The sequence below is a fragment of the Trematomus bernacchii genome, unplaced genomic scaffold (genome assembly GCF_902827165.1).
Source record: "Trematomus bernacchii unplaced genomic scaffold, fTreBer1.1, whole genome shotgun sequence".
NCBI classification, from domain to species: Eukaryota; Metazoa; Chordata; class Actinopteri; order Perciformes; family Nototheniidae; genus Trematomus; species Trematomus bernacchii.
In genome coordinates, this window is record NW_022987803.1 from 12,987,614 (window position 1) to 13,011,710 (window position 24,097).

At 41.3% G+C, this 24,097-nt stretch overlaps 1 protein-coding gene across 1 annotated transcript; it reads left to right on the plus strand.

Moving 5' to 3' along the window:
• The first annotated feature begins 14,528 nt into the window (after nt 1-14,528).
• On the plus strand, nt 14,529-23,822 carry dll4 (delta-like 4 (Drosophila)). The gene is made up of 11 exons (XM_034150743.1): nt 14,529-14,945; nt 15,064-15,324; nt 15,678-15,735; nt 16,370-16,642; nt 18,655-18,715; nt 19,788-19,918; nt 20,071-20,240; nt 20,343-20,562; nt 20,971-21,709; nt 22,058-22,166; nt 22,629-23,822. Exons 1-11 carry the CDS (start codon nt 14,892-14,894, stop codon nt 22,632-22,634), a joined length of 2,082 nt encoding a protein of 693 aa, XP_034006634.1. The 5' UTR covers nt 14,529-14,891; the 3' UTR covers nt 22,635-23,822.
• Nucleotides 23,823-24,097: the final 275 nt, after the last annotated feature.

Genomic DNA, 24,097 nt, shown 5'->3' on the forward strand with positions numbered 1-24,097 from the left:
ACACACACACACACACACACACACACACACACACACACACACACACACACACACACACACACACACACACACACACACACACACACACACACACACACACACACACACACACACACACACACACACACACACACACACACAGGCCAAAGGCCTTTGCCCACCTAACCATTGTTTTTATGGGTGAACCTCCCATATATTGACATCAGACATCTCATTTTGTTTTTCTACACCTCACACTCCCCAAAACCACACACCCCTTCAAAATAAAAGCCCTATAGATGTAATGCTACTTGAACTCATACTACTACTTACATCTGATATCCAACTCCTTCAGCCTACTTTCAGCTACAGAAACCATTCAACTATTAAATTATTCAGCTATTTCAGGACATTGAGGCTATACATGTTGTTGTTTATACCTTTTTTAAACCTTTTGTTTTAAATATTAAGCTTCTTCACTATTTTTCCTACTCTTCCAGTTTAGCATTTCACTTTCAAGTTTTCAACAAAGTAATTGCAATGCTTTTGAGCTGTAACAATTTTGATTCAAATCATTTCACTTTTCTGCATTTCTCCGCTAAGTTCAGCAACACACTTACTTGGTTTCTGTAGCTAAAAGCAGCTACCATTCAACTAATACAATATTCAGCTTTTTCTGCATTTCCAGCTAAATTCAGCCACAAATGTTCACAGTTTACAGCATTCGCACGCATTTTCAGCAGGAAATGCATTTTCTAGTTTTACTTAACTTTGTCATCCTATCCTCATTTGATGTAAGCTTAATGCACAATTATATCCCGAAGCGTTTGTTCCTGACTCTAAAAAGTGGGAACAACCTTTAAATGACACAATTAACCTTTCACTGACATAGTGACGTCATGTGCTGAAGTCATGCGGAACGCTGAGGGACTGCAAGTAGAGGAAAAAGAAATGTGGCGATTGAGTCATCTCCAGTTTACCTGAGCTAAATGACAACATGCGGGAACATGTAGTTACACCCAGAACCTCTCAAAACTGCTAAGAAAATAAGGGAAATTATTCAATATTAGTTGTGTCATGACAGTATTAACCAACGTCTTAGATATGAAACGCCAGTCCACTATGTTATACATTCCTTATGTAATACGAATGCTTCTTATTAAAAGCTTACAATCATTCAACCACCAGATTTTGAAGACTTACTTCGTCATAATTCATACTAAGACATGTGCGGCTAAGCTGCGAACGAGTAGTCTTTTTTCACTTAGGAAGGTTCCTAACTGAGTGAATTGACCTGGAAGCAGCAGCCATGATAAGAGCTGGTCCCATTCATTAAATGCGAAAGAAAAATGCTTCCTTTTTAATTTCCTTTAGCTAAAAGAACACTCGACACTCCTCTACAAAGGGGAAGGAGTTAATACCGTCCCATAATACCTTCAGGTAGGCAACATTCAAATTGATGTACCATTTAAACAATCACTGTTTAATTTTACACTATGAATACATTGGAAACATCCTTCTTAGGTAGTGTGATACTGTTTGGACAGATTCAATTGTACAACATTGAGTTTGCCATATATTTTTTTCTGTGTGTTATGAATAAAGTTGCTCAAAAAGAACATTACGTAAGCGCATTCTGTTTTCTTTTTCCCTATGTCCTTATGAATCCTCCTCCACATCTTTCATTGACCTCATGGTATAATTCTTATTCAACCGCAGCTGTTGCTCTGTCCGTCCCTGTTTTCATGATCCACAGTCGATCAGTGTCCATGATGAAAGTAATGAGACGTGTCAGATGGGTGTTAACATCCATAAACAACTCATGTCAGACCCGTTTCTGTGTGCATGTAAACACAATACGACATCAGAGTAATTAAACTAGTTGTAGGGACTCCAGATTGGTCTCCCTCTGTTTGTTGTTAGATAGGTTTAATTATTCATTTTCTTTTCCACTGATCAAATTTGACTTTGAAAAAACATTCAACCACTTAAACATTTCACAAGAAGGAACGAGCCAAGCTGTTTTGTATTTGCAAGTCAGTGACTCAAACTGCATTTTGAGTGCATTTCGAAATCTGGAGGATTTATCTATTTGATTATAACTGAATAGTATTAAGTTGACTTTGAGCTCATGTCAAAGCATTATTGGATACGTTTTCTTTCTATGGTTTCATCACGTCTCTTTCTTTACCCTATAAGTGTGACTGAACCATGTCACAGAATATATAATCTGGCAAATAGGCATTAATGAAAGAACACAGATAATACTTCATCAGAAAAACATGTCTACTGTGCAGCAAAAGCTACAGAGCATACTGTCGCCAAAAAATAAACAACAATTTTAATTTGCTTGTTCGTTCTTTCTCCTACACTCAGCTTCAAGTGGGCGAAAACATTTCTGGGTTTTTAAAATGACACTTCAGGGGATGCTTCATAAAATAACAAAATCTCATGTTTGCTTAGATACACTGGAGTTAAAAACATTTCCTAGGTTGTTTATTCGCTAAAAAATAATCTCTGACAAGTGAGCCTCACCCGGTTGCTGATGCAGCGATTCCCCTGATTGCGTTGTCCCGGCTCTCGCTAAGTGGCGTGTTCATCTGCAGCATTTTGTGTTTATTAGTTTTAGTGTTTGACATTTTCCCAACGCAACGTCTTTTTCAAACAAGCCTGCTCCAAGCACGCTGCTTTAATCACTCCTCTTTTTAAGGTAAATACAACTGGAAAGCCTGTTAGATAGGCCTTTGACAAAACTAAGTTTGTGGTTGTTAGGCATGATATTTGAAATTTCAGACACATACACACGTGCACACATCCATACGTGTTTGTGTGTATGTCTGTGTTGGCCCCACTGAGAGGGTTATTACAAAGAACCAATAGGAGCGAAGGACCACACTCTAGCACATCCTGTTTGACTTGACCTCAGAGGATATTCTCCTTTCCCAAGCAAACAAACCGCCGGGCTTTTTGGATCGTACCAACGTCGGAGGGGAAGGGAGGGGACGGGAGCCGGGGGACGTCTCTGGTGGGGAATCAGTGGGTAGTTTTGCAGCAGAGAGAGGCAAAAGAGTTATTGCTTTGCCAAAAGAGCAAAAGAGGTTTTATCGCTGAAAAAAACAGAGAGGTGTTTCTTCGTTGTGGGTAACCAACTCTGACAAAAACTGTTTCAATAAGCATACAATCTTACAATGAACCAATGATAATAATCTAACCTCAAATGTTCACTTTCTGGCCTTCCTGAGGCTTCAACCACATCTTACGGTAATCTTGAGCAAACTAAAGCTTATAAATGCAATAGAAACCAACCAAGAACTCAAGGCACATGAGAGACTAAATAGAGGCCACAAGGGCTGCAAGGTTTTTTTATTTTCAAGTGAGGCGACAACATTTCAGAAAATTGGGGGAAATAATGGCTAAAATTCTTGAAACCCACTGAGCTTCAGTTTAATGGTGTCTACGACAAAGAGAAACAGTAAGTCTTTCCATCCAAGATTATAAATCAATCAGTTTGACAAATTTGAATGAAGCTGACAAAAACGATTATCAAATTAGTTTCTTATACATTTTTCGTCAATTTCATTATCAAATAATAGACTAATCATTGCAGGAGGAGGTACAAAACAACTAGTGTGTCAATAACAAGTATCATTATTACATTACATGTTACTTGTTAGACGCTTTTATCCAAAGCGACTTAATACTCAATACTGTGGGCAATCCCCACAGGAGCAATTTGGGGTGAAGTGTCTTGCCCAGGGACACAACGACATGCTGACTGCAGTGGGGTTTGAACCTGTGACCCCCTGATCCCAACACCAAGGCTCTATCCACTGCGCCACACGCCTCCCATCATCATCACAATACGATTTTATATTAAGAGTTTTGACATATCTAATACTTCGCATAAATCCAGTTCTGCCATTATATGATTTTCATTCAATTCATTTCAGGGACTAAAATAAGACGATATCATATGCCTATTTAATTGTGTCAAGTCATGAAAGTCAACTAAAATATGACTTAACACCAAAATGGGAATTTCAAAATAAAGGCATGAAATGTATCAATGTTTGGACTTTTTCATTGATGATATTGGATTATATCCCTAAAACGATCCATCAGTATGGATTGGTGTATCTGTGTGCCCCTTCAAATACACACATGAAAAATATAAGGCATAATATCTATAAATACCCACTGAAAAAAAAAGATCATACATCTCAAAACTACATTTCTGGGTGTTCAGAATATTTAGTTTAAATGGGATTGTTAAACCACTTTTAGGGTCACACCCTTTTAAACCTGACCCTAATCAAGAAACAGGATCCAACCAAACCTCTATGACATCACTCAGGACCCCCATCTGACACTATTGTATCACTGACATCGCGTCATTTGTTTTGCGTTACATATTATGCAAAAATAGGTCCCCTGCCCTAGCTGCATCTGATTAATCCATTATTTGGTTAAATCGCCACAGCCCACTCCCTCCAGTCTCCCCGCTTGATGCTGCTGCTGCTGCTGGGAGACTTTTGGGATTAATGCCGCCGACTGACACTAATCTCATTGTGGTTTAGGCTTTGGAGAAACTGTGTACACCCACTTCACTCTCACTCCCAAACACTGGCGTATATGGCACCAATCCGCTGGGACTTTCACGCCCGAGAAGGGATTTGTTTAGTGGAATCTCTCACTCACTGCTCATCTCATGGGTGGTTAGATTTTGTTAGACCCCAAGCCTGTTTTTCAGGTTTCAGGCTCGAAAATGACATGCCCAGAACAAATGACTATAACTTCACTTCTAAAAGGGTTAAATTAATAATCTTTTTTCTCAAAGCAAGGTTACATCTGTGAGTTGGATGTAGAAGTGTCAGAATCAATATAGATGTTTCTGTGTCAGAGTAAATTCAGATGGAACATAGTAAAAAAGTGTAAATTCTTACCTCCACCTAAAAAAAAAACATTACTTATAGTGAAAACCACCCTTGAATGATGGGTTAGTAGCCTAAAAGCTTTAGGAATCCAAAGTATAACATATAATAAGTACCCTGTATCAAGATTGAGGCAAAACAAGTGAAAATTGACCTTTTTAGAGATATTTAGGGGGAAAAAGTCCAGGCGGACTAAGCTTTGGGCACATTTGGGCACATCTGGTTCCATCAGTGCCATTTGACCTTTTTCAGGTACCAGACTGTAAAAATCATTTTATAACATTGAATCATCACTATAGTTATTCATTCCATAAAAAAAAAAGAAAAAAAAAAAAGAAACTATTGTAAAATTAAAAATATATATATATATATTTAACCTGCTAATTATTGTCATGGATTTGAAAACTAATGTTGTTTATTTGCTATGTTCTGGCTGCTAGCTCAGTGAATTCTTGCCTGCAGTGATGGGGTGTATACCCATGGAATCTGTGGAATCTCAGCTTTCAGATGATGTGTTGTTTGTGCAGAAAGTATGAATTATAAATGATCATTTTTGTGAGTTATGAGCAGAAATAGCATTAGTCCGTCTTTGCTAAGGGCTCATTGAAAGGCTTCTTGTGGGAATTCTTTTTTTTTTTTTTTTTTCATATCGTCAGTTAGCTGAGTTTCTTCCCGTCAGCTGGGTGTGGAACATTAATAGTTTCATAAATGACACTTCAGAGATCACACTGGTGATAGCAGATGTAGCATTTTCGGACCCTTCGGCGGGTCCGTGGGGTTTAACAGGTTTTAAGGCATGTTGAAAATAAGTAACTGTGCTTAAATTGGTATTATTTTTTATTTACAACATATTAAAACTGTTAATTTTACAGCAGGAGTCCTTGCTAATATTATGGTCTTGACTACATGTTCATAAATTCATTTTTGACCATTTATTATCAGAGTGATGTAAGTCCTTCCACTTATCTGAATGATTATTAAAGGTTCTCTGTTCACAGTGAATGATGTTCAACGCTTTTATCAACTTCAGGAGCTGCTGTCACTATATTTAGCCTATACAGCCTGTGTTTCCATGGCTACGAGTGTTGAAGTGTTGTTGAAGGCAGCAAATTTACACAATCTATATACTCTGAGATCATGTCAGGAATCACAGCATGTCTCTCCTCTGAATCATTTCCATGGGTCCCATAATACCATCCGACCTAAATTTCATTAGCTTGCAGACATGCTGGTTCCAATTTAAAGGGGGTTTCCAAAATGCTCTCAGTACACTGACACATTTTGAGAGGGCCATTTCTATTTTTTAAAGGGTGCAATTGGTACATTAGGGTTTATTTAAATCCCTAAACATGTGAGAGTTCTTTACAATTGCATTTCAATGATGGGTGCTTTATGCATAGTTTGATTTTCCAAATTGGTGTACAGAGTGAATTCCGCAAAGCGCCTCTTCAGTTAAACTCAAATTCAATTCATTATGTATAGCCAGACAACTTAGACTTCTTTTTATTCTGTGCTAACCCTTATTGTATCTTAAGCATTAAAAAACGAAGCAAACACATTAATCTGTCTCGTGGTGTTCTCAGAAAAGGTGAGTTTTGATGACGATGGCGGCATCTTCCCTGAAGTTTGCAGCACTTCTTAAAACCCTGTTGGTTTTATGTTGCCAGTGTACTCGTCAAAAGGCCAGGTCAGTGCCGGTGCACTGCTGTTTGTAGTAAACACCAAAAAGTCAGAGAAAGAAAAAGAAAGTTCCAAAACAGAGCATGGGGGCGAAAATTCACAAAGCGGACAGATGAGATTTAAGGTGAAGGCAAAATGTCAGGAAGTATTGAACTTGAAACTTGTTTAAGCTAGTGACCGGTCAAACTAACCTTCTGTATTTATCTGACTTCTACCTTGTGGGAATACTTAAATTATAATGGCAGGAGTTTCATTCTGTTGAGACCGAAAACAGAAAAGTAGAAACATGTTTTTGCAGATCAAACACAGCATAAAGGACTTCAGGTTTTAGAACCCTTTACAATATTAAACGTCCACATTCGTTCATCAAAGAAACCGGCAAATCTTAGCTACCCGACCTCAGCGGGTCATTTCCTTCACCTGCAGCAAATGAGAAATCCAGAGAGACCCCAATCTGAAGCTGATTTTCTCTGACTTGTTTTATGTAGGTCATCGAGGCTTCCTTCAGGGAGATCTTTCAGGTGTGGCTCAGAGGTACCGGTGTACAGCGGGGAACTTGAACCTCTTAAGAGCAGGTCGTAAATCTACCGTCCTCCCATGGCCCTACAGCCGACTTCACCGTCAATCTGCTGCAACATATTGGCCTCCCTTCACTTAAATCACGTTTTATAATACTTTTAACGATAAAGCCCAGCTGGACTTCAAACATAAGCTGCGTTACGGAGCGCAAATATGGCCGGGGGGCCCCCTGATCAATATAACAGGTGGCCCATCAGCCAGTTTAACAAAATCAGATAAATATGAGCGACACAGATATGTAGTATAGTGGCTACTCTGTCTGCTGTCATATTATGTGAAGTCTAAATCTATTTCACTCTGTGCTTCTGTTACATTTCCATAACATGCATGTCTGCGATAAAAAAAAGTTAAACTTTTCAGGCTCTAAATGAATCCATGTGTTATCTGACAACAGTAGAATCAGTTATTTTCTTTTCCTCACTATCTGCAGTCTCTAAAAGCCTCAAACTGAACATATGACTTTATCTCGGCATGAAAAATAGTTGATGTCTACATATGTATTACGAATTACGAAAATGTGTATTAGTTTGATGTCTGTAATCTATTATGAAGTACCGTTATGAAGTAAAGTATGAATTATATTTATAATATATTTATTAGTGTACTTTGGACCAAACAGAACAAATGTTGTGGCATTCCCATCAATGGGACTACGGTGGAGAGAGTCAGCAGCTTCAGGTTCCTTGGGGTCCACATCACCGAGGACCTGACATGGTCTCTTCACACCACCACCATCACCAAGAAAGCTCGACAGCGGCTCTTCTTCCTCCGCAGGTTGAGGAGGTTCAAAATGGATTCCAGGATACTCTGCAACTTCTACAGGTGCACCATAGAGAGTATCCTCACTGGCAGCATGACGGCCTGGTACGGCAGCTGCACCGACCTCGATCGTAAGGCTTTACAGAGGGTGGTGAAAACTGCACAGCACATCACCAGGACGGAGCCTTTACTCCCAGCGGCTCAGGAAGAAATCACTACGGATTATCAAAGACCCCCATCACCCCAGCCACAAACTGTTCTTTCTGTTGCCGTCTGGCAGACGTTACCGCAGCATCCTGGCAAGGACAAGAAGATTCGGAGACAGTTGCTTCCCGCGGGCAGTGAGACTGTTAAAAAATTGAACTGTTGAAACAACTTCAAAACATTCTTCAGCTACCCAATAATATGTATCTAATACCTAATATATATATATCATTCCAATAACTTGTATATAGACTCGTACTGCACTATTCCACATCATCACTTTATTTTATAACTATTTTTCTTTTTGTATTGCTCTTGCTCTTATTGTTATTATGTTATTATGTTGCATTGTTGGAGAAGCCTGTGACATAAGATTTTCAACTACATAATTACTCTGTAGCTATGTCAGATTGACAATAAAGAACCTTGAACCTTGAACCTTGATTTTGTTGTACTAAATATAGTCTTTAGGCTCAAATGGGATATGTGAGTGTTACTTTTTCCTTATACAGATTGAGGGTCTAAGAACAAAGGGGTGTAGTATGCTGTACAGACTGTATACCCTTTGTGATTTTGGTTAAATCAATTATGTTGACTCGGCTTGACAATGAACATCATCGCCATATCAGAAAGCATAATTGTCCTTAAAGGAAACCTATCATGCTATATTTAAATGATATATTGTAGGGCCATACCTATATAAGGTATATTTATACGTTTCTGTTTTCGAAATACCAAACAGATCATGCATTTTAGCCATGCCTCATTTCGCTCTATGTGTTGTTTGCTGTCTACGGGTCTGATTTTGTGAGCTGCAGCTGACCACGCCCCCCTGCAGGAGAGGGGAGCCGCTCTGATCAGCTGCTGGGCTGTCAGAAGAGGGGGAGAAAAAGAGATCTCCGTCCTCCGTGTTTTATTATAGCCTATATAGAGTCGTTATTCATTTGTTTTAAAGCTCAATAAATAACAAAGAAGACCTTTGACCGGCACTTTTCTAAGTTTGTCCGGAAGATTTAAACTGTAACGGACATCTTGACCGGTGAAAGTAACTGAAACTGAAACTCTGCCGCACGGTCCCCTCGTTCCTTGGAAGAGGCGGAGAGGTGGGTGTTTGTCATCTGCTGGTGGACTAACCGGAGAGAATTACAGTGCTTGCCTCGACGGGGAGGGATTGCATTGAATTAAAGCAGCGGGAGCAAACGCTTGCCTCGGGGAGGGAGAAAAAAAGCCACAGCGGAGAATAAACAGAAGGGTAACCATGGTAACCAAGTCTTCTTCGCTGCTTTTGTGGCAGACTACAGCGCCACTTACAGGCCTGGCATATGTACTACAGCGTCTCCAGCGCTTTCGAGCGGCAATGGCCGGCCGTGGCCCAACCCCACATTCCCCTGATAGGTGGAGAGTTGGCCCAATAGCCGTAGCACCACTTTCCTGACGTCAGTAAAGTGTTCAAATCTGGATCAGTTTTTATCAGATCCGTTGCAGCCCCTTTTTTAGAGATTTGGGTATGGAGGAAAATAGAGAGGGTTGTGTTTTCTGACACTTGGTGAGTTCCCTGGAACACCGGGGACACATATTCATGTATAAAAGACGTACAAAAGTGCATTTTGCATGATAGGTCCCCTTTAAGTTTGTTATTAAATGTAAGGTCTGTTACAGATGTATTCACAATTATACTAACAAGCTTTCACTCCTCAAGTCAGAAGAATTTCATTGCCATTTCTACACTGTAGCTTTGTGCATATGACAATAAAACCTTTGAATCTTTGAATCCTCTTCTCGTAATACTCCTGAGAAGCAGGTGATAAAACAGAAAGGCTTACGTCATGGAGGCATTCTTGTTTCATATTTTATAGAGCAGCATTCTCCACATTCCATCGACAACAATAGATACTCTCGTGTCTGCTCGCTGACCAATCAACCTGTTTACACATCCTTGTCAGATAATCTCGGTTTATTCACGAGAACTGGCCAGAATGGTGAGAACAGGAACTGAGGCTTTCTCTCCTCAAATCCACAAACAATCGGAAAGGCCTCCGTCAAGCAGAAGGAACAATCTGGAGTTGAACTGCAAAGCTGCAGGTTTTCTCTCTGAGGATTGTGAGGCGAGGGGAAGCGAAGGAGACATGAAACAAGATGCTTTATTCGTCTTCCACCAACACGTTTGTACGCACACATGCAGACATCAAAGCTTTGGGATGAAGACTTGAACTGAGGTCTAGTCAGTCCCATCCCGCTGTGTTGCTGGAAAGCAAAGAGCTTTGATGCGACATCTCAATATATGCAGCTTGAGGTTTAGTGAAAGGGTCCAAACAGCCTCGGTATGAGAGCAGTTGGTTTGTTGTCGACTCCAGTTGCTGCCTGGCATTGCATAAGCTTGTAACAATACAATGCTTTTCAGCATGGCATGTTATAAATAAAACCACAGAAAGCATTGGTTGACAGCGATAAGCGCTCCCTGTAGCTCTGCCTGTATATATCATGCGACATGTGTTTAAAAGGAACTATGTGTGAGATGTGGCCGGAATTTTAATCTTAAGGGATATCAACAGAATGTGAAGTGGTTACATTGTTGACGTTGTTTGTTAAAGACATGTATGTATTGTCATGCAAAGATATCTACTGGAAAATAAAAATGCTAACTGACTAGCCCTGGCCCGTCCTGTTTTGTAATACCACTTGAGGCGATAGTGAGGTCATGTAATTTTGATAGTACGAAGTTCTCAGTTTAGCTTCTTAGTTGCCAGGTTATTGGATTAAATCCAAGTTGACAGAAAGGGGGAAAAAAGCCTTGTGTTTTCATTTCATCCTCTTCTTTATGAACCCGTTAGCAGCTAGCAGTTAGCTTGTATTCACCCAGTAAAAAACCTTGGTGCCCAGAACTAATCCCAGTGGAATACCTGACTCCCCGGCAGATGCACACTTTCTGTTGCTGCTGTTTCACAAGTTAAATCGAGCACTATCAGCCTGTTGTGACACCTGCCTTTAGTACAATAAACAAACAAAGCCAGTACAGAAGAGTAACACAAAACATATGTAAACTATAGGCTGATTATATGATAGCGGTGTTATGTTGAACTGTTTCAGCAGTTTGATTGGATTGTGTTTTATTTAGCCCTGCTGTTACTTAATAGTCTTTTTTTATATGTATTAATATAAATGTAAACTTTGATTATATAGACCCTGTAGTGGAGTAAAAATGCCACCCCCAATTTATGCTGAGCTTTTGTAATGTGTATAAACTGTGATAAAAGTTTTCTTGCTTTTGTTCTTCATTTTTCATTCAAAGGATTATAAAGTACTTCAACATAAACTATTTTACACACAGCTCTCTTAGAATGAACAGGGCCATTAAGGTAAACCAGTATGTGTGCTCAGTGCAAGCAGTATAATAAAAGCTGAGCCCATCTGACATTGACAGCATTATGACAAAGTATATAGCCAGTGTGTATGGTTTTCTTTAAAGGTGTGGAAAAGAACATACGGCTCACATATCATCCCAGAGTCGTCGTAGTGCAGAGAGTTGTGTGTTATCAGCTGTGCTCACCTGTCAAACCTACTATAAATGGCAATTGTCACCTTTTTTATGGCTCTTTAGTGGGTGGCTGGACTGGAGACATATGGCTATAAAAGAAGATAAGGTAGGTAATATCACCATTAGAAAACATTATTGGCAGGCGATGCAAAAATGAGGGCAATCGCAAATCAGTTAAAAACAAACAAGTTAAGTCTAGATGAGTAATGTTGCTGTTAAGCACACAGAAATACTGTGCCAGTGAGTTTAGTTTATTCTATGAAGAGTATCAACACAAAGATTCTGTGTTCAGTCGGAGGTCTCATTTCATTAAATCACAAAGAATCACAAGAATTGTAATGTCAACAAGTAACAGAATTAGCAGCTGAGTGCATATAGACACAGAGAGAAGCTGCATGACAAGCGGTCACACAATGCCATTGTGTCTCTGTGGACCCACTGGAGACACAACAGGTGTGTCAATATGACAAGCATTCAACCAATCCACTATGCGAGGCCTCGTATAAACACTGAATAAATATAGATGCTTTCCATTTTCACTCTCCGCAGAGCACATGCTACCATAAGAAAACAACAGATGAAATGCAAACCTTCAGGGTCAAGAAGAGTTCAAAGGGAAAATCACTCAAGAAAAGCATGATAACAATTTTTGTAATGATTTTAACATCAACTTACCAAGCCTTGTAGTATTTATTCCTATATTTTATAAGGAGGAAAGCGATACATTCTGCATGTCTGTGAAGATGTGATGTTTTTCCTTTTAATTGATTCAAAATCACAATTTGCAAATTTGTCAAATTCAAACCACTACATATTTTATGACACATTAGCAATTGGGCAAAATTAAAGATTGGTGTTCATTTCTGAATAAAGTGTTTTCATGTATTTGTGTACAACTTTTAAGGTATAATAACATAAAATATGAGATGTTGACTATGAGATGAGACTGTTCATAACCCTTCATAAAAGAATCACAGTAATATTCAATGTTTTGGTATTTAATAATATCTCCATTGACCTTATTATCATATTCCACAGAAGCCTACTGTATCCTCTTCATGTGGCATAATTGTGGTCCAAACGTGTTGCCTCATGATATTCCCACTTTCCACAACATGGGAAATAACACATCTTTCTGCATGTTATTACAGGATTACTGTAGTGTCTTTTTTCACAAACGCACAACTGATGCCAAAGAGAATTTAGATGAACAGGTTGGAGGAAATTGGCCGGTCCCCTCCGCGAACAGACGACAGAAAACGGTGCTGCCAGTCTCCCACCAGATGGTAAATGAGAGAGACACGGGCGATCGGATAACAAATACATCCAATCAGACGATCAAAAACAGCCCATGTATAAAGGGGAAAAAACAAGTAAATATTCATGCAATTTTAACCCCTAACCACAGCATGTATGTCATCTAATTTGTTACATTTCTATTTCAATTTCTATAGGGACTACTTTCGTTTGTGCTCTTCCAGAGTAATCAACATGACTTTAATGAATAATTGGGTGTATTTTATAAGCCTTAATATCATTTCTAAGAGGGTGTAAAGTTAACTCCATGGTGGCCAACTGATTCATGAAGGGATACATTGTTGGGTTATTAGTTGGTTGCATCACCAGTGTCAATTTTGGGCCACCAAATTAATTATTTAATTTCAATCCGGGCAACCTCGCTGCACACACCCCATGTCATTGCTATTAGCTGTAAAAGGCCAAGGGGGGAGAATAAACCAATGTTACAGATCTAGGTGATTGTGTGTGTGTGTGTGTGTGTGTGTGTGTGTGTGTGTGTGTGTGTGTGTGTGTGTGTGTGTGTGTGTGTGTGTGTGTGTGTGTGTGTGTGTGTGTGTGTGTGTGTGTGTGTGTGAGAGAGAGAGAGAGAGAGAGAGAGAGAGAGGGAGAGAGAGGGAGAGAGAGGGAGAGAGAGAGAGGGAGCTCATTTGCATACAGCTGAATAGTTATGTCTCCCGTCCCGCACATTACACCCGCATGAGGGCGAAAGAGGGACACGCGTCGCAACAATAGGAGGCACGCTGCCTCTAAACTGTAAAACGCATGGGTGGGCATGAAGGAGCACGCGCCGCCAACAAGATAAAACACACTTTGCCGTGCGTAAAAGGAAACGTGTGTAATTGTATTGAGTTAATTCATTTGTGTAAAACGACACATATTGTAGGTGTATTTAATAAACAAATATAATATATATGAGTATATTAGGCCAGCACAGTGTAATTGGTTAAGGCATAGGGTCTGTTTTGCTTCTAAATGTCACAAAAAAGAATAGAAGAAGAAAGTGTTTCCAGCATAAACAGCAATTAAAAACACAACGTGGAGATATTTTTCTTTGCATTTCTAGTATAATAGTGATAAAGCCCGGGGGAGAGTCACTATGACCCCAGAGAGTGAAGGGTCTGAGAGGAAATAGTGCGCACTACGCTGCAGTGTGAGGGCCAATTAGGTGTGCAATTGAGTGGAACCAAGGGCAAAAGGGTGCAAGGAGGAAGACAGTAATTGAATTCCTGATTTCTATTCTCGAAATTTCGGCTCCCCTATATTGTCCTCACCCACTGTCCGTGATGTGCAAATATGCATCCTGGCGCATTGTGCGCTAAAAATACGTCAACAGATGTTAGGGGCTTGTTAATAACCTCCCAGTATCCATGGTGGTCAGTCAGCGCAGTGCCAGTGGGTATTAGATCTGGATAATTGTTGTTGGGTTGGAAGGGAAGGGGGTTGAATATGTGGAGTGGGCGGTGGCTTGTGGAGTGATTGACAGTTTATGTAATGAGCAGCTCAGTGCAAGTCTATATATCGAGGAGGGGACACACTACCGTTCATTCACGAGTAATAAGACGAGTGGTGAACATCCGTGGCGCACTGACGCACCCAAGTTCAGCACCAAAACAAGCGCACAGCGGAGGGACCATTGTGGAGTACAGTACCACGCAAGGAGGGGACGCCTGCTGACAGAAAGAAGCACGGCTGTGTGGATATTTGCTCTTCCCTCACCTTTGGATAACTTGGAAACGCTTTCTCAGGACGCTTTTGACGCACGCCAACAAGGAGCTACGGGAGAACTCCCTGGGAGTGAAGAAGGATTTATACGTGTTTTAGATTTGAATTTTTCCATCTGTTTACCTTGGTGTAAATACTTTGGAATAGGAAGGTTTTGCTGCTTTATTGGCTGGTGACGCGGCTGCCCTGGAGAAGCGAGAAGGATGGCAGCCTGGTTCACCTTTACCATCGCATTCAGCACCACGTTGATATCACAGGTATGAAGGAGGATAACACATCTCCACATCTCCTCGGCGTTAACACATGGAGAGCCACTTTTTTCATTTATTTTTCAAAGAATAAGCAATATGTAATCATATTCTCCTTCTCTTTTAGGTATTTGGATCCGGTGTTTTTGAGCTCGATCTGCACGAATTTAAAAACCACAAAGGTTTGCTGGCAAACGGGAATGCATGCAAACCCAACTGCAGGACTTATTTCAGAATTTGCTTGAAGAACTATCAGGCTGTGGTCTCGCCAGGTGACTGCATCTTTGGAAGTACAATGACAGCGGTGCTGGGGACAAACTCTTTCAGCGCCAAGGACAGTGGCACTTTACCTAAACCGATTCAGATACCGTTCACCTTTGGATGGCCGGTAAGAGCCTGCAGTAGCTATTTATTAGTTGTTATTACAGCGAGCGCCTTTATGTTGTTTCAGGGAGCTGCCTTGCATTTTGGGAGCGCAGTTATTGGTCAGATCATAATCCATTTATTAGGTAACACTGTTGACAAACAGATTTGACTGCCAATGGTTTATTTCAAAATCCAAAATGCCATCCAATCATCATTGAAGCACATTTTGTGTAATATATGCTCAACAATCAACAGTCTGTGAAACAGAATATTAAAAAAAAGCTTTTCTTTTGACATTTTTAGATATTTTTGATTGGAAAAAGTCATAAAGAATCTAGAATGGATCTTAATCATCTGCATGTGTTTTCTCCTTAGGGGTCCTTTTCATTAATAATTGAAGCCTGGCATTCACCTTATGGAAATCTACCTGTAGGTAAGTGCAACGTTTTTTTTAACCACAGGAGGGAGCTCTGTCAGTACATTTAACATATGAGTCCCTGTATAGTTTACCATTTTTCATCAAATACATTCACAAATATGAAATACATCTCAGTCACTCAGCATTTCTCTCCCGTTAATTGTTCATAATTTCACACATTTTCATGCCTATTCACTCCTTTGTTATGAACTTCAGAACACCTTTTTCATTCTTATACCCAATACAATTGAACTTCCTCTGGTTTATTTTGGTCGTGGGAAAGAGCTGTGGGCTTTGGTGAGAATATGCAGTGCCTGCCAAAAAACCCTGACTACATCTTCCTGTATTTTACACCTTACTCTGTTCCGCCCTTTGGAAGAGGGGACTGAGCCTGGGAATGTTTTTGCTGATGGAAAGAAAGAAAGAGGAAATGTCAACCTGAGTTTATCTTTCATCTAGGCTGTATGGGATTTGATCAGGGATGCAGCTTGGTACTGGGCAGATTATAAAAGCGAAAGCAGATGACATTTGAACCCAGAAGCTATTTATGAGGCATCTCTTGACATAAAACCACAATCCTTCCAAGAATTAAGGTTATTATACCACCCTACATGTATCCTGACTTTCTTCTCTTTTTCCCCCTCTTCAGATACCAACAACCCTGAATTCTTGATAAGCTTTATTGCCATCCAAAGACAAATGGGAGTAGGAACTGATTGGTCTCAAAACACGCAGACTGAAAAGCAGACCGAGCTAAGATATTCCTACCGATTCATCTGCAACGAAAGTTACTATGGAGAAAGTTGTTCCAAAAAATGCTCGCCCAGGGACGACCGATTTGGCCACTACACCTGCAACCACGACGGGCAGTTATCCTGTCTGCCTGGCTGGGGAACGGGAAAGGGGAAATACTGCGAAGAACGTAAGCAATCTACAACATATGATTTACTGTATATCTGCAGTCTGGGCTTGCTCTATTTTATGTTAGTTGACACCAGAGTTTTGTTGTTCAGTGTTGCTCGGAGCCCGTTTCTGTGTATTTTACTGAACACCAGAAGGTCTTCCAGATGTTTGCAAATTACTTAAAGTGAAATCTGTTTCAACCTGTGGTTTGATGAGAACTCTTTGTAGGATTTGGTAGACAGTCCTTACCTTAAAAGACTTGTTTTCAGCAAGAATTCCTGATTGTGTTTGACCTTTGCCCTTCATCGTCATGGCTTTGGCCCTGGAGAGAAAAAAGATGTGAGCGTGCACCAGATACAGATATCAGTAGTTATTAAGCTGTAAGATAACCCAAAGGTCATCATCATTAAGGCCACAAGACGCTGAGTGCTATAACAAGACATGACGTAAGGATATATGCGAAGCCTGACAGACAATTTTGGTGTAGTAAGCCTTATATAACTCGCAGTTATATAATTCTGATATGTAATTGGCTGTGGGTTTGTGAATACTCATTGAATATGGGCTGAGGGAAATGCGGCTTTGCATGACAACAGGCACATTGTACTTGTGCTAACCCACTTGGCCAAATCATAGAGCAACACTCCCATGTTTTGGACAGCTCTGAATGAGTCTATGAGGAGGCCTGATGCCATTTGGCTCCACAATACCAAGGGCCCTTTTCATCAAAACAAATTAATCAAAGAGTGGATGGAAGGAGGCACTGTGAGAGTAATAGTTACCATGTGCTGGATGTGTGGCCACATGGGTGACAGCGGATCTGTCATCCATGTCATTCAGTGGTGAAAGAGAAATTGGCATGTGCTATTTTGACTGTGGCGCCAAATTTTAACCAGATGGGCTCACGTGTTGCAATTACAGACACATCAATCGTCGGTGACTACAGAAAATATACATGAGAAAGATGGATTGGGCATCTTTCAGACGCTATAATTTCCCCTCTAACTCACACTCCCATACATCAATTTAAACAAGCCTGGGCATTTAGGCCTTTAGGAGGTTGACGAAACACCGTTTTTAAGCACAGTAAAGCACATTGTACAGTTTAAACAAGCATATGCAAGCAGTAGTGGTCCAAATATTCCTAATTAAGCCGGAAACAAAAGGCTAATGAGCACAGCTGTGAAGGGTCACTTCCTTGCTTACTTCCTTATTGACACAATTCAAAATACACAGGTGTGCATTTACCTGACGTTTCATTACAGGTTGTGTCTAAAAAGACGTCCTCTTCAAATAATACAGAGAGTTTGTGTTTTTTTAAAACCACATCTGTTCATGAAGTAGGCTACTGTACAGCGCGTAACATAATCCGCAGACGGAGAGGGGTGCGCGGGCATTAATGGGAGGAGCTCGAGCGACCGCACGCGCCAAGGTTAATCGCGGCATTATTATCCGCCACGCGCCATCGATGTTTAGTCCCTTCCATTGTTGGGCGCGCGGTAGTGGCAGCTGCAAATATGGTTCTGGCAGACCACAAACAACAATAGTGACAGCTGTCTGCTATTGAGAGCAAGCATCTGTTCTCCGGACTAAACCGGCCGCTTACCGTCAGTCGCCTGCTATGTTGTCCCGCGAATCAGTGTCAGGCCAGAACCAGTACACTTAAAACAGGACAAACAAACCCTCTACCCATAGCAGCTGGGGGTGTGGCGGACAGGTTTAGATCAGAAGAAGGCTTCCAAGGAAAGTTAAGATACAATGAAGCCTCACGTACTTCATGTAAGGTCACAGTTTCAGGCTATTTCAAGAAAATGGCCTTGGTTGTTATGGAGTGAGGCTCATACAGTGTTGGTTTACATCCATAGTATTCTTATGACAAGGCCAATATGCTGCCTATAGTGCTCCTTACTGGTGTTTTTGAGAGGTGGGAAATTAATATTATGTTGCATCACCTGGCACAGTTATGCTGGGAGTATAAGAGAAAAGAGCATGTGCGTTTATATATAACTGTATTTTTTTCTTCTGCTTTAGCTATCTGTCTGGAGGGCTGCAGCGAGAGGAATGGAAACTGCACCAAACCTGGCGAGTGTGTGTAAGTATGAATAATTATGAAGTGTTGAAATAGGTGTTGGCTGTTGTGTAGGAAGGAACACATATGGGAATAGTGCAAATTACATCCACTTTGATTGAGTTTCTCAAAAAATCTATTATTATAAGGTTCATTGTCGTGTTACCATCAGCAACTCTGTCTCCTGCAATTATGTCAGTGTCATCTCTTGGGCTTTTCTGTCATGTATTTATAAAAAGATGTTGAAGCTCACTAAATCAAGAAAATCTAGAAAGTATTTTCCCTCATGTTCTCTCTGCGTCACTGACCGGTTTCTCTGCTTCCCATGTTCCTTTCTTTTCACTACCATGTTTCACTCACCAGCTTAGGATAATTCACACATCGACTCACACTGGCTGTGAGAAATTCCCCCTGAATCCTATTTTGCCCTCTTTTTAGACATAAATCCATCATCAAATGTAGGTTAAACCCTTCGGATACCCAACAATGTAAAGCTGCACCCATGCTCATTGCTCACTCAGCAAAAAACCTTAAAAGTACATCTTAAATCCCATAATCTCATGGTTCACTGCAAACTGTGCTGAGAAACGGATATTCATGGGAAACAAGAAAAAAAATAGACTTCTGGCTTTCTGCCAGAATTCTTGAAAGCAATATTTTACCTTTGTGCTATTATAATATTGTTCATTATTCTTAATACACTGCATATACCTTCATGACTGTTTGTCCTGTAGTTTCTGCATTCACATTGTTGCAATAACAAATGTGTTGTGATGTAATGAGGTTGGGAAAAAACTATTAATGCTAATGCATGATTTGACTCATTTATAAAAAGACTTTGGAAAAAAAATGGTATTATAAGTGGCAATGGATGTATATCATCAGCATGTAACCAACTGTGGTGCAGCCATTAATGTCTGGTTGGTGGATTGACTGCTGATGTCTTAATGCTAATCCGTGACAGCGCTGTTAAGCATCCTGCATGTTTAACTAGAATCAAAATTGCCAGTTTTAGATACTATATTCATTGCAATTATAGAATCTACAATATGAGGAATAGGTGATTAATCAAATACATTTTTTTGTCATTTTGCAGATGCAGAGAAGGCTGGCAGGGCACGTTCTGTGACGAGTGTAAGAAGTACCCGGCCTGTAAGCACGGCACCTGCCAGCTGCCATGGCAGTGCAACTGTCAGGAGGGCTGGGGAGGCCTATTATGTGACCAAGGTACACACATGGACCACTGCTGCTGATGTTATCATATTACACTGTTTTCATTTGAATAAAAGCATTAGTAAATTAGGTTTGTGCATTCATGGCTTTGTAAATAGTTTTTCGTTTCTTGATTCCTTGTAAACAAACACTCTTCTCCCCCCCAGACCTGAACTTCTGCACCCATCACCGTCCGTGTGTGAATGGCGCCACCTGTATGAACACGGGACAAGGCAGCTATACGTGTACCTGCCTGCCAGGTTTCACAGGGGTCAACTGTGAGCTGGAGATGCAGGAGTGTGACAGCAACCCCTGCAGGAACGGAGCAATATGCACAGTGAGTGGGAAACAGATACATTATATTGTGATATTAACCCTTATTATTATTATTATTATTTTTGCCTGCTTAACTTTTCCTTTCTTTTCTCACTTTCCACAGAATTTAGAAAGTGGCTACATGTGCACGTGTCCCCAAGGTTTTGAGGGGTCCCACTGTGAGCACAGCCTTCTGACGTGCGCAGACTCCCCGTGTTTCCACAGTGGCTTTTGCTGGGAGACGGACAATGGCCGAAGCTACAAGTGCGAGTGTCCCCGCGGCTACACCGGACTCAACTGCGAGAAGAGAGTGGACAAGTGCACGTCGCTTCCCTGCGCTAATGGTACAGTCTTCCTCCCCTTTCTGAACTTCCCCTCGCTCTTCCCCCCCCCCCCCCCCCCCTTTTTTCTAATTCCTGCAACCAGAAGCAGTGCTGAACAACAGGAATTGGTGGGAACTCGGTGTCTATTGTCCTACGTATAAACACTCGGCAGCTCAGAGCAGCAGCTTGTAAATGTCGCCGCAGTTGTTGATGAAAGGGGGGACAAATATCCAGCATGGCTCGATTTCTGTCTTCTTGGAAACTATGAGATTGCTCTGTGTTGGGAGAACAATACACGGCGCTCTGGTCACACTGTGGATTTGAGTTGTGTGAACTGAAAAGCCCTCTTGGGAAAGTTTTGTGTTCTTTCTGATTTTGTCACCAATGTTCTGTCTTGATAGTAACCTCTCCTTTCTTCTTCTTCTGTAGGTGGGCTGTGTCTGATCCACAGTGGCATGCGTGTGTGTAGCTGTCGTGCGGGGTTCATCGGCCAGCGTTGCGAGATCAACATCAACGAGTGTGCCGGGAATCCCTGCCTCAACAGCGGCACCTGCCAAGACCGCATCAACGACTACACCTGCACCTGTCCCGCGGGCTACGGGGGTCGAAACTGCGAGAGAATCCTGGATGAGTGCTCCCTACGAACCTGCCTCAACGGAGGAGTTTGCACCGGGGGCGGCGGGCCAGGGAAGCCTCCAGCATCCTGCATCTGCCTCTCAGGGTTCACCGGACTCCGCTGCGAGTTCTTCGCCGCCGTCACCTCCCCGGTGGCCGAAGGAGAGGGTCAGGACAGCTTCCAGTGGGCGGCTGTGTCCCTGGCCGTGGGACTGGTGGCGCTGCTGGTGCTGCTCTGCATGGTGGGCCTGGCTCTGAGACACATCCACAGGCAGGCCCAGAGAGAGAGGGCCGACACGGAGACCATGAACAACTTGTCCAACGGTCAGAAACACAACCTGATCCCAGAGTGCCAGCTGAAGAACAACAACCAGAAGAGGAGCCTGGAGGTGGACTGCGATTCGGAGAAATCGAACTTTATCCATAAAAACTATCACTTGGACTCTTACAACTCGAAATCGAAAGAGTTCAAGGACGAAAAGTCGCAAGAGGATAAAAGTCTTATTTATGTGAAATGTTTAGAAGACAAAATGCCCTTGAGTAGAATGTACAGGTAAGAGGAACCATTTTTACACTTTTTCTGTAGTAAACTGTTAAGTGTTTTAATATAGTGTGATATTTCCATAGGTCTGCTTTTTATTGTGTTCATACAGCGGTGTATATTTGCAGCCCTGCTGAGTTTAAATGACTGTTAATGGGTGCTCTCACGCACTGCCTCAATTCAGATGTTTGAACCCCACAGAAAGCCTCCAACTGTTATTTTCACACTTGTAAACACATTGTTCGTCATTTACACAAAGTCTATACATATGTTTCAGACAATTGCTTTTTGCTGCCTCTACATAGCTCTGCCATGTGCTTCTAGTTTGCGTTAACACAGACTTTTGATTTGTGTTTACAGTGAAAAGCCAGAGTGTAGGGTATCAACGATATGTTCCTCAAGAGACTCCATGTACCAGTCGGTATTCGTTATAGCGGAGGAGAGGAAGGAGTGCGTCATAGCGACCGAGGTAAGCCAACAAAAAAAACAAAAAAACATCTTCATCAGCAAATCTTCCATTTGAAATGCATCATGTCGTCCCGTGTGCACCATCCCTCACTAGTGCAACAACATCTATGACGGCGGATAAGGAGTTTATTCTGGGTATTTGGTCCTAAGCTGGGGGGAAGCCTTAAAGGGCATTATTGGTTTCTGTAAATTAAACCGGCGATTCTTTATCTTGGCCATGTGATGACCTAAAGTCCGAACTTATACTGATTCCTTACACATGTTTGGCTCTGCTTGGTCTCAAAGGTGCTATGCTTAACTGCTGGGGCAATTTCTTCGTGGAATTTATAAGATGTCCAAGGAAAATATAAGGTTGACACCAGAGCACATGACCTCTAAGGGTTCAGAAGGTGCTGTGAGAAGCATTATCGGGTTATTTCATTGCTCTGTTACTAAATAAATCTCTCCTTTTTTTCCCCTAAAGGTATAAACTGTGAGGGGTCTAAACGCGAGTGAACGAAGGAGAAAGACACAATCGAGGCAGAATAAAAAAGAATATTCTGGATTGTTTACAAATGCTGAGAAGAGACTGGAGATTGTTTTAGATGTCCACTGCTGCTCTGGAACACTTGAGAACTGGAGAGGGCGGAAACCTCTCTGCTCAGAACTGAGGAAACTTTATGTCGACCGAGTGTTTGTATGCAAAACATGTACAGTGAAGGAACTCTCAGAAAAAAAGACTGACTACTCAAGGTGTGAAGAGCATCGGCGAAATATTAATTTATAATCTCGGCCATCCTGGAGGCGAGGGTGGATCACTCCGACCCCGGCCTCGTGTGATAATCATGATGACTTTGGCAGCCAACCAATCAGTAAAAAAAAAGGTGCCTAAGATTTGACCCCCTTCAAATCCCCCCCCCCCCCCCCCTTACACACACTCACTCCTGCCAGCTTCGCCTGCTATGCAAGACTCAGGGTCGAGTGAACTCACCCGCTGTCACAATCCAACCTCACGAACTCTGAGAGTTATGAATGTCTGAAACTAATCTTCAACTGTCAATCAACGTGAAAATGGACTTTTCCCATGCAGCGGTGAAGATTGTATGCAGCCCAAATTCACTAGAAGCCTTAACAAAAAGAGGGGGTTTGAACGCTCAATTTGTGCCCTTGTCTGTCCTTGGATCATTTGCACTACAACATAAAATTGGGGGGGGAAATAGTTTCTAATCAACGGGGATTTGAAGAGAAAACCACAGGAGCGCAATAGTCAGTGCTGTGCCAGCAAGATCCAAGAGAAAGGAAAAGTCTGCATAGAAATGTTTTTATGCAACCCACCTGAGGAAGAAAAGAGACTCAAACAACGACTGTCACACCACTGCCTGCCTATAATACATTTCAAAAATACAGAACCAATAATGTAATTTTTTTAAACGATTGTTTCCAGAGTTTAATTTAAATATGACACACTGCTCTTTATATGTTTTATAATATTATTTTGTATATAATGCATATTTATAAGGACCAAACTTCTGAAGAATAAAACTTCTTGAAAACTATTTTTGATTTGATGTCAGTAAGTGGAAAAGGAAATTATTTTTGAGGTGTTTTTAAACAATGAAATTGAGTACAAATGACGATTGAATGTGTCTTGTATTTATGTTGTATTAAAATGAGATTATTCAAACCCATATTGCTCAATCAAACCGTCAACATTGTGAGCAGCTTTATGAATATGAAATCCAGCTGCTCCCATCATATTGAATGTTTCGGACATTAGCTATAAAACATGAAGCCCCCCTGGCTGTAGCATCAGTACTTCGAGTAATTCCTGGAAACGCCTTTGGCTGCCACCCCACTCACCCACCCCTCGGTCTCTCTCCGGCCCTAAATTGGCTTGAAATTCAAATCCGTTTCCAGGGATACCACCCCCTCAAGCTGGAAATGGCGAAACAA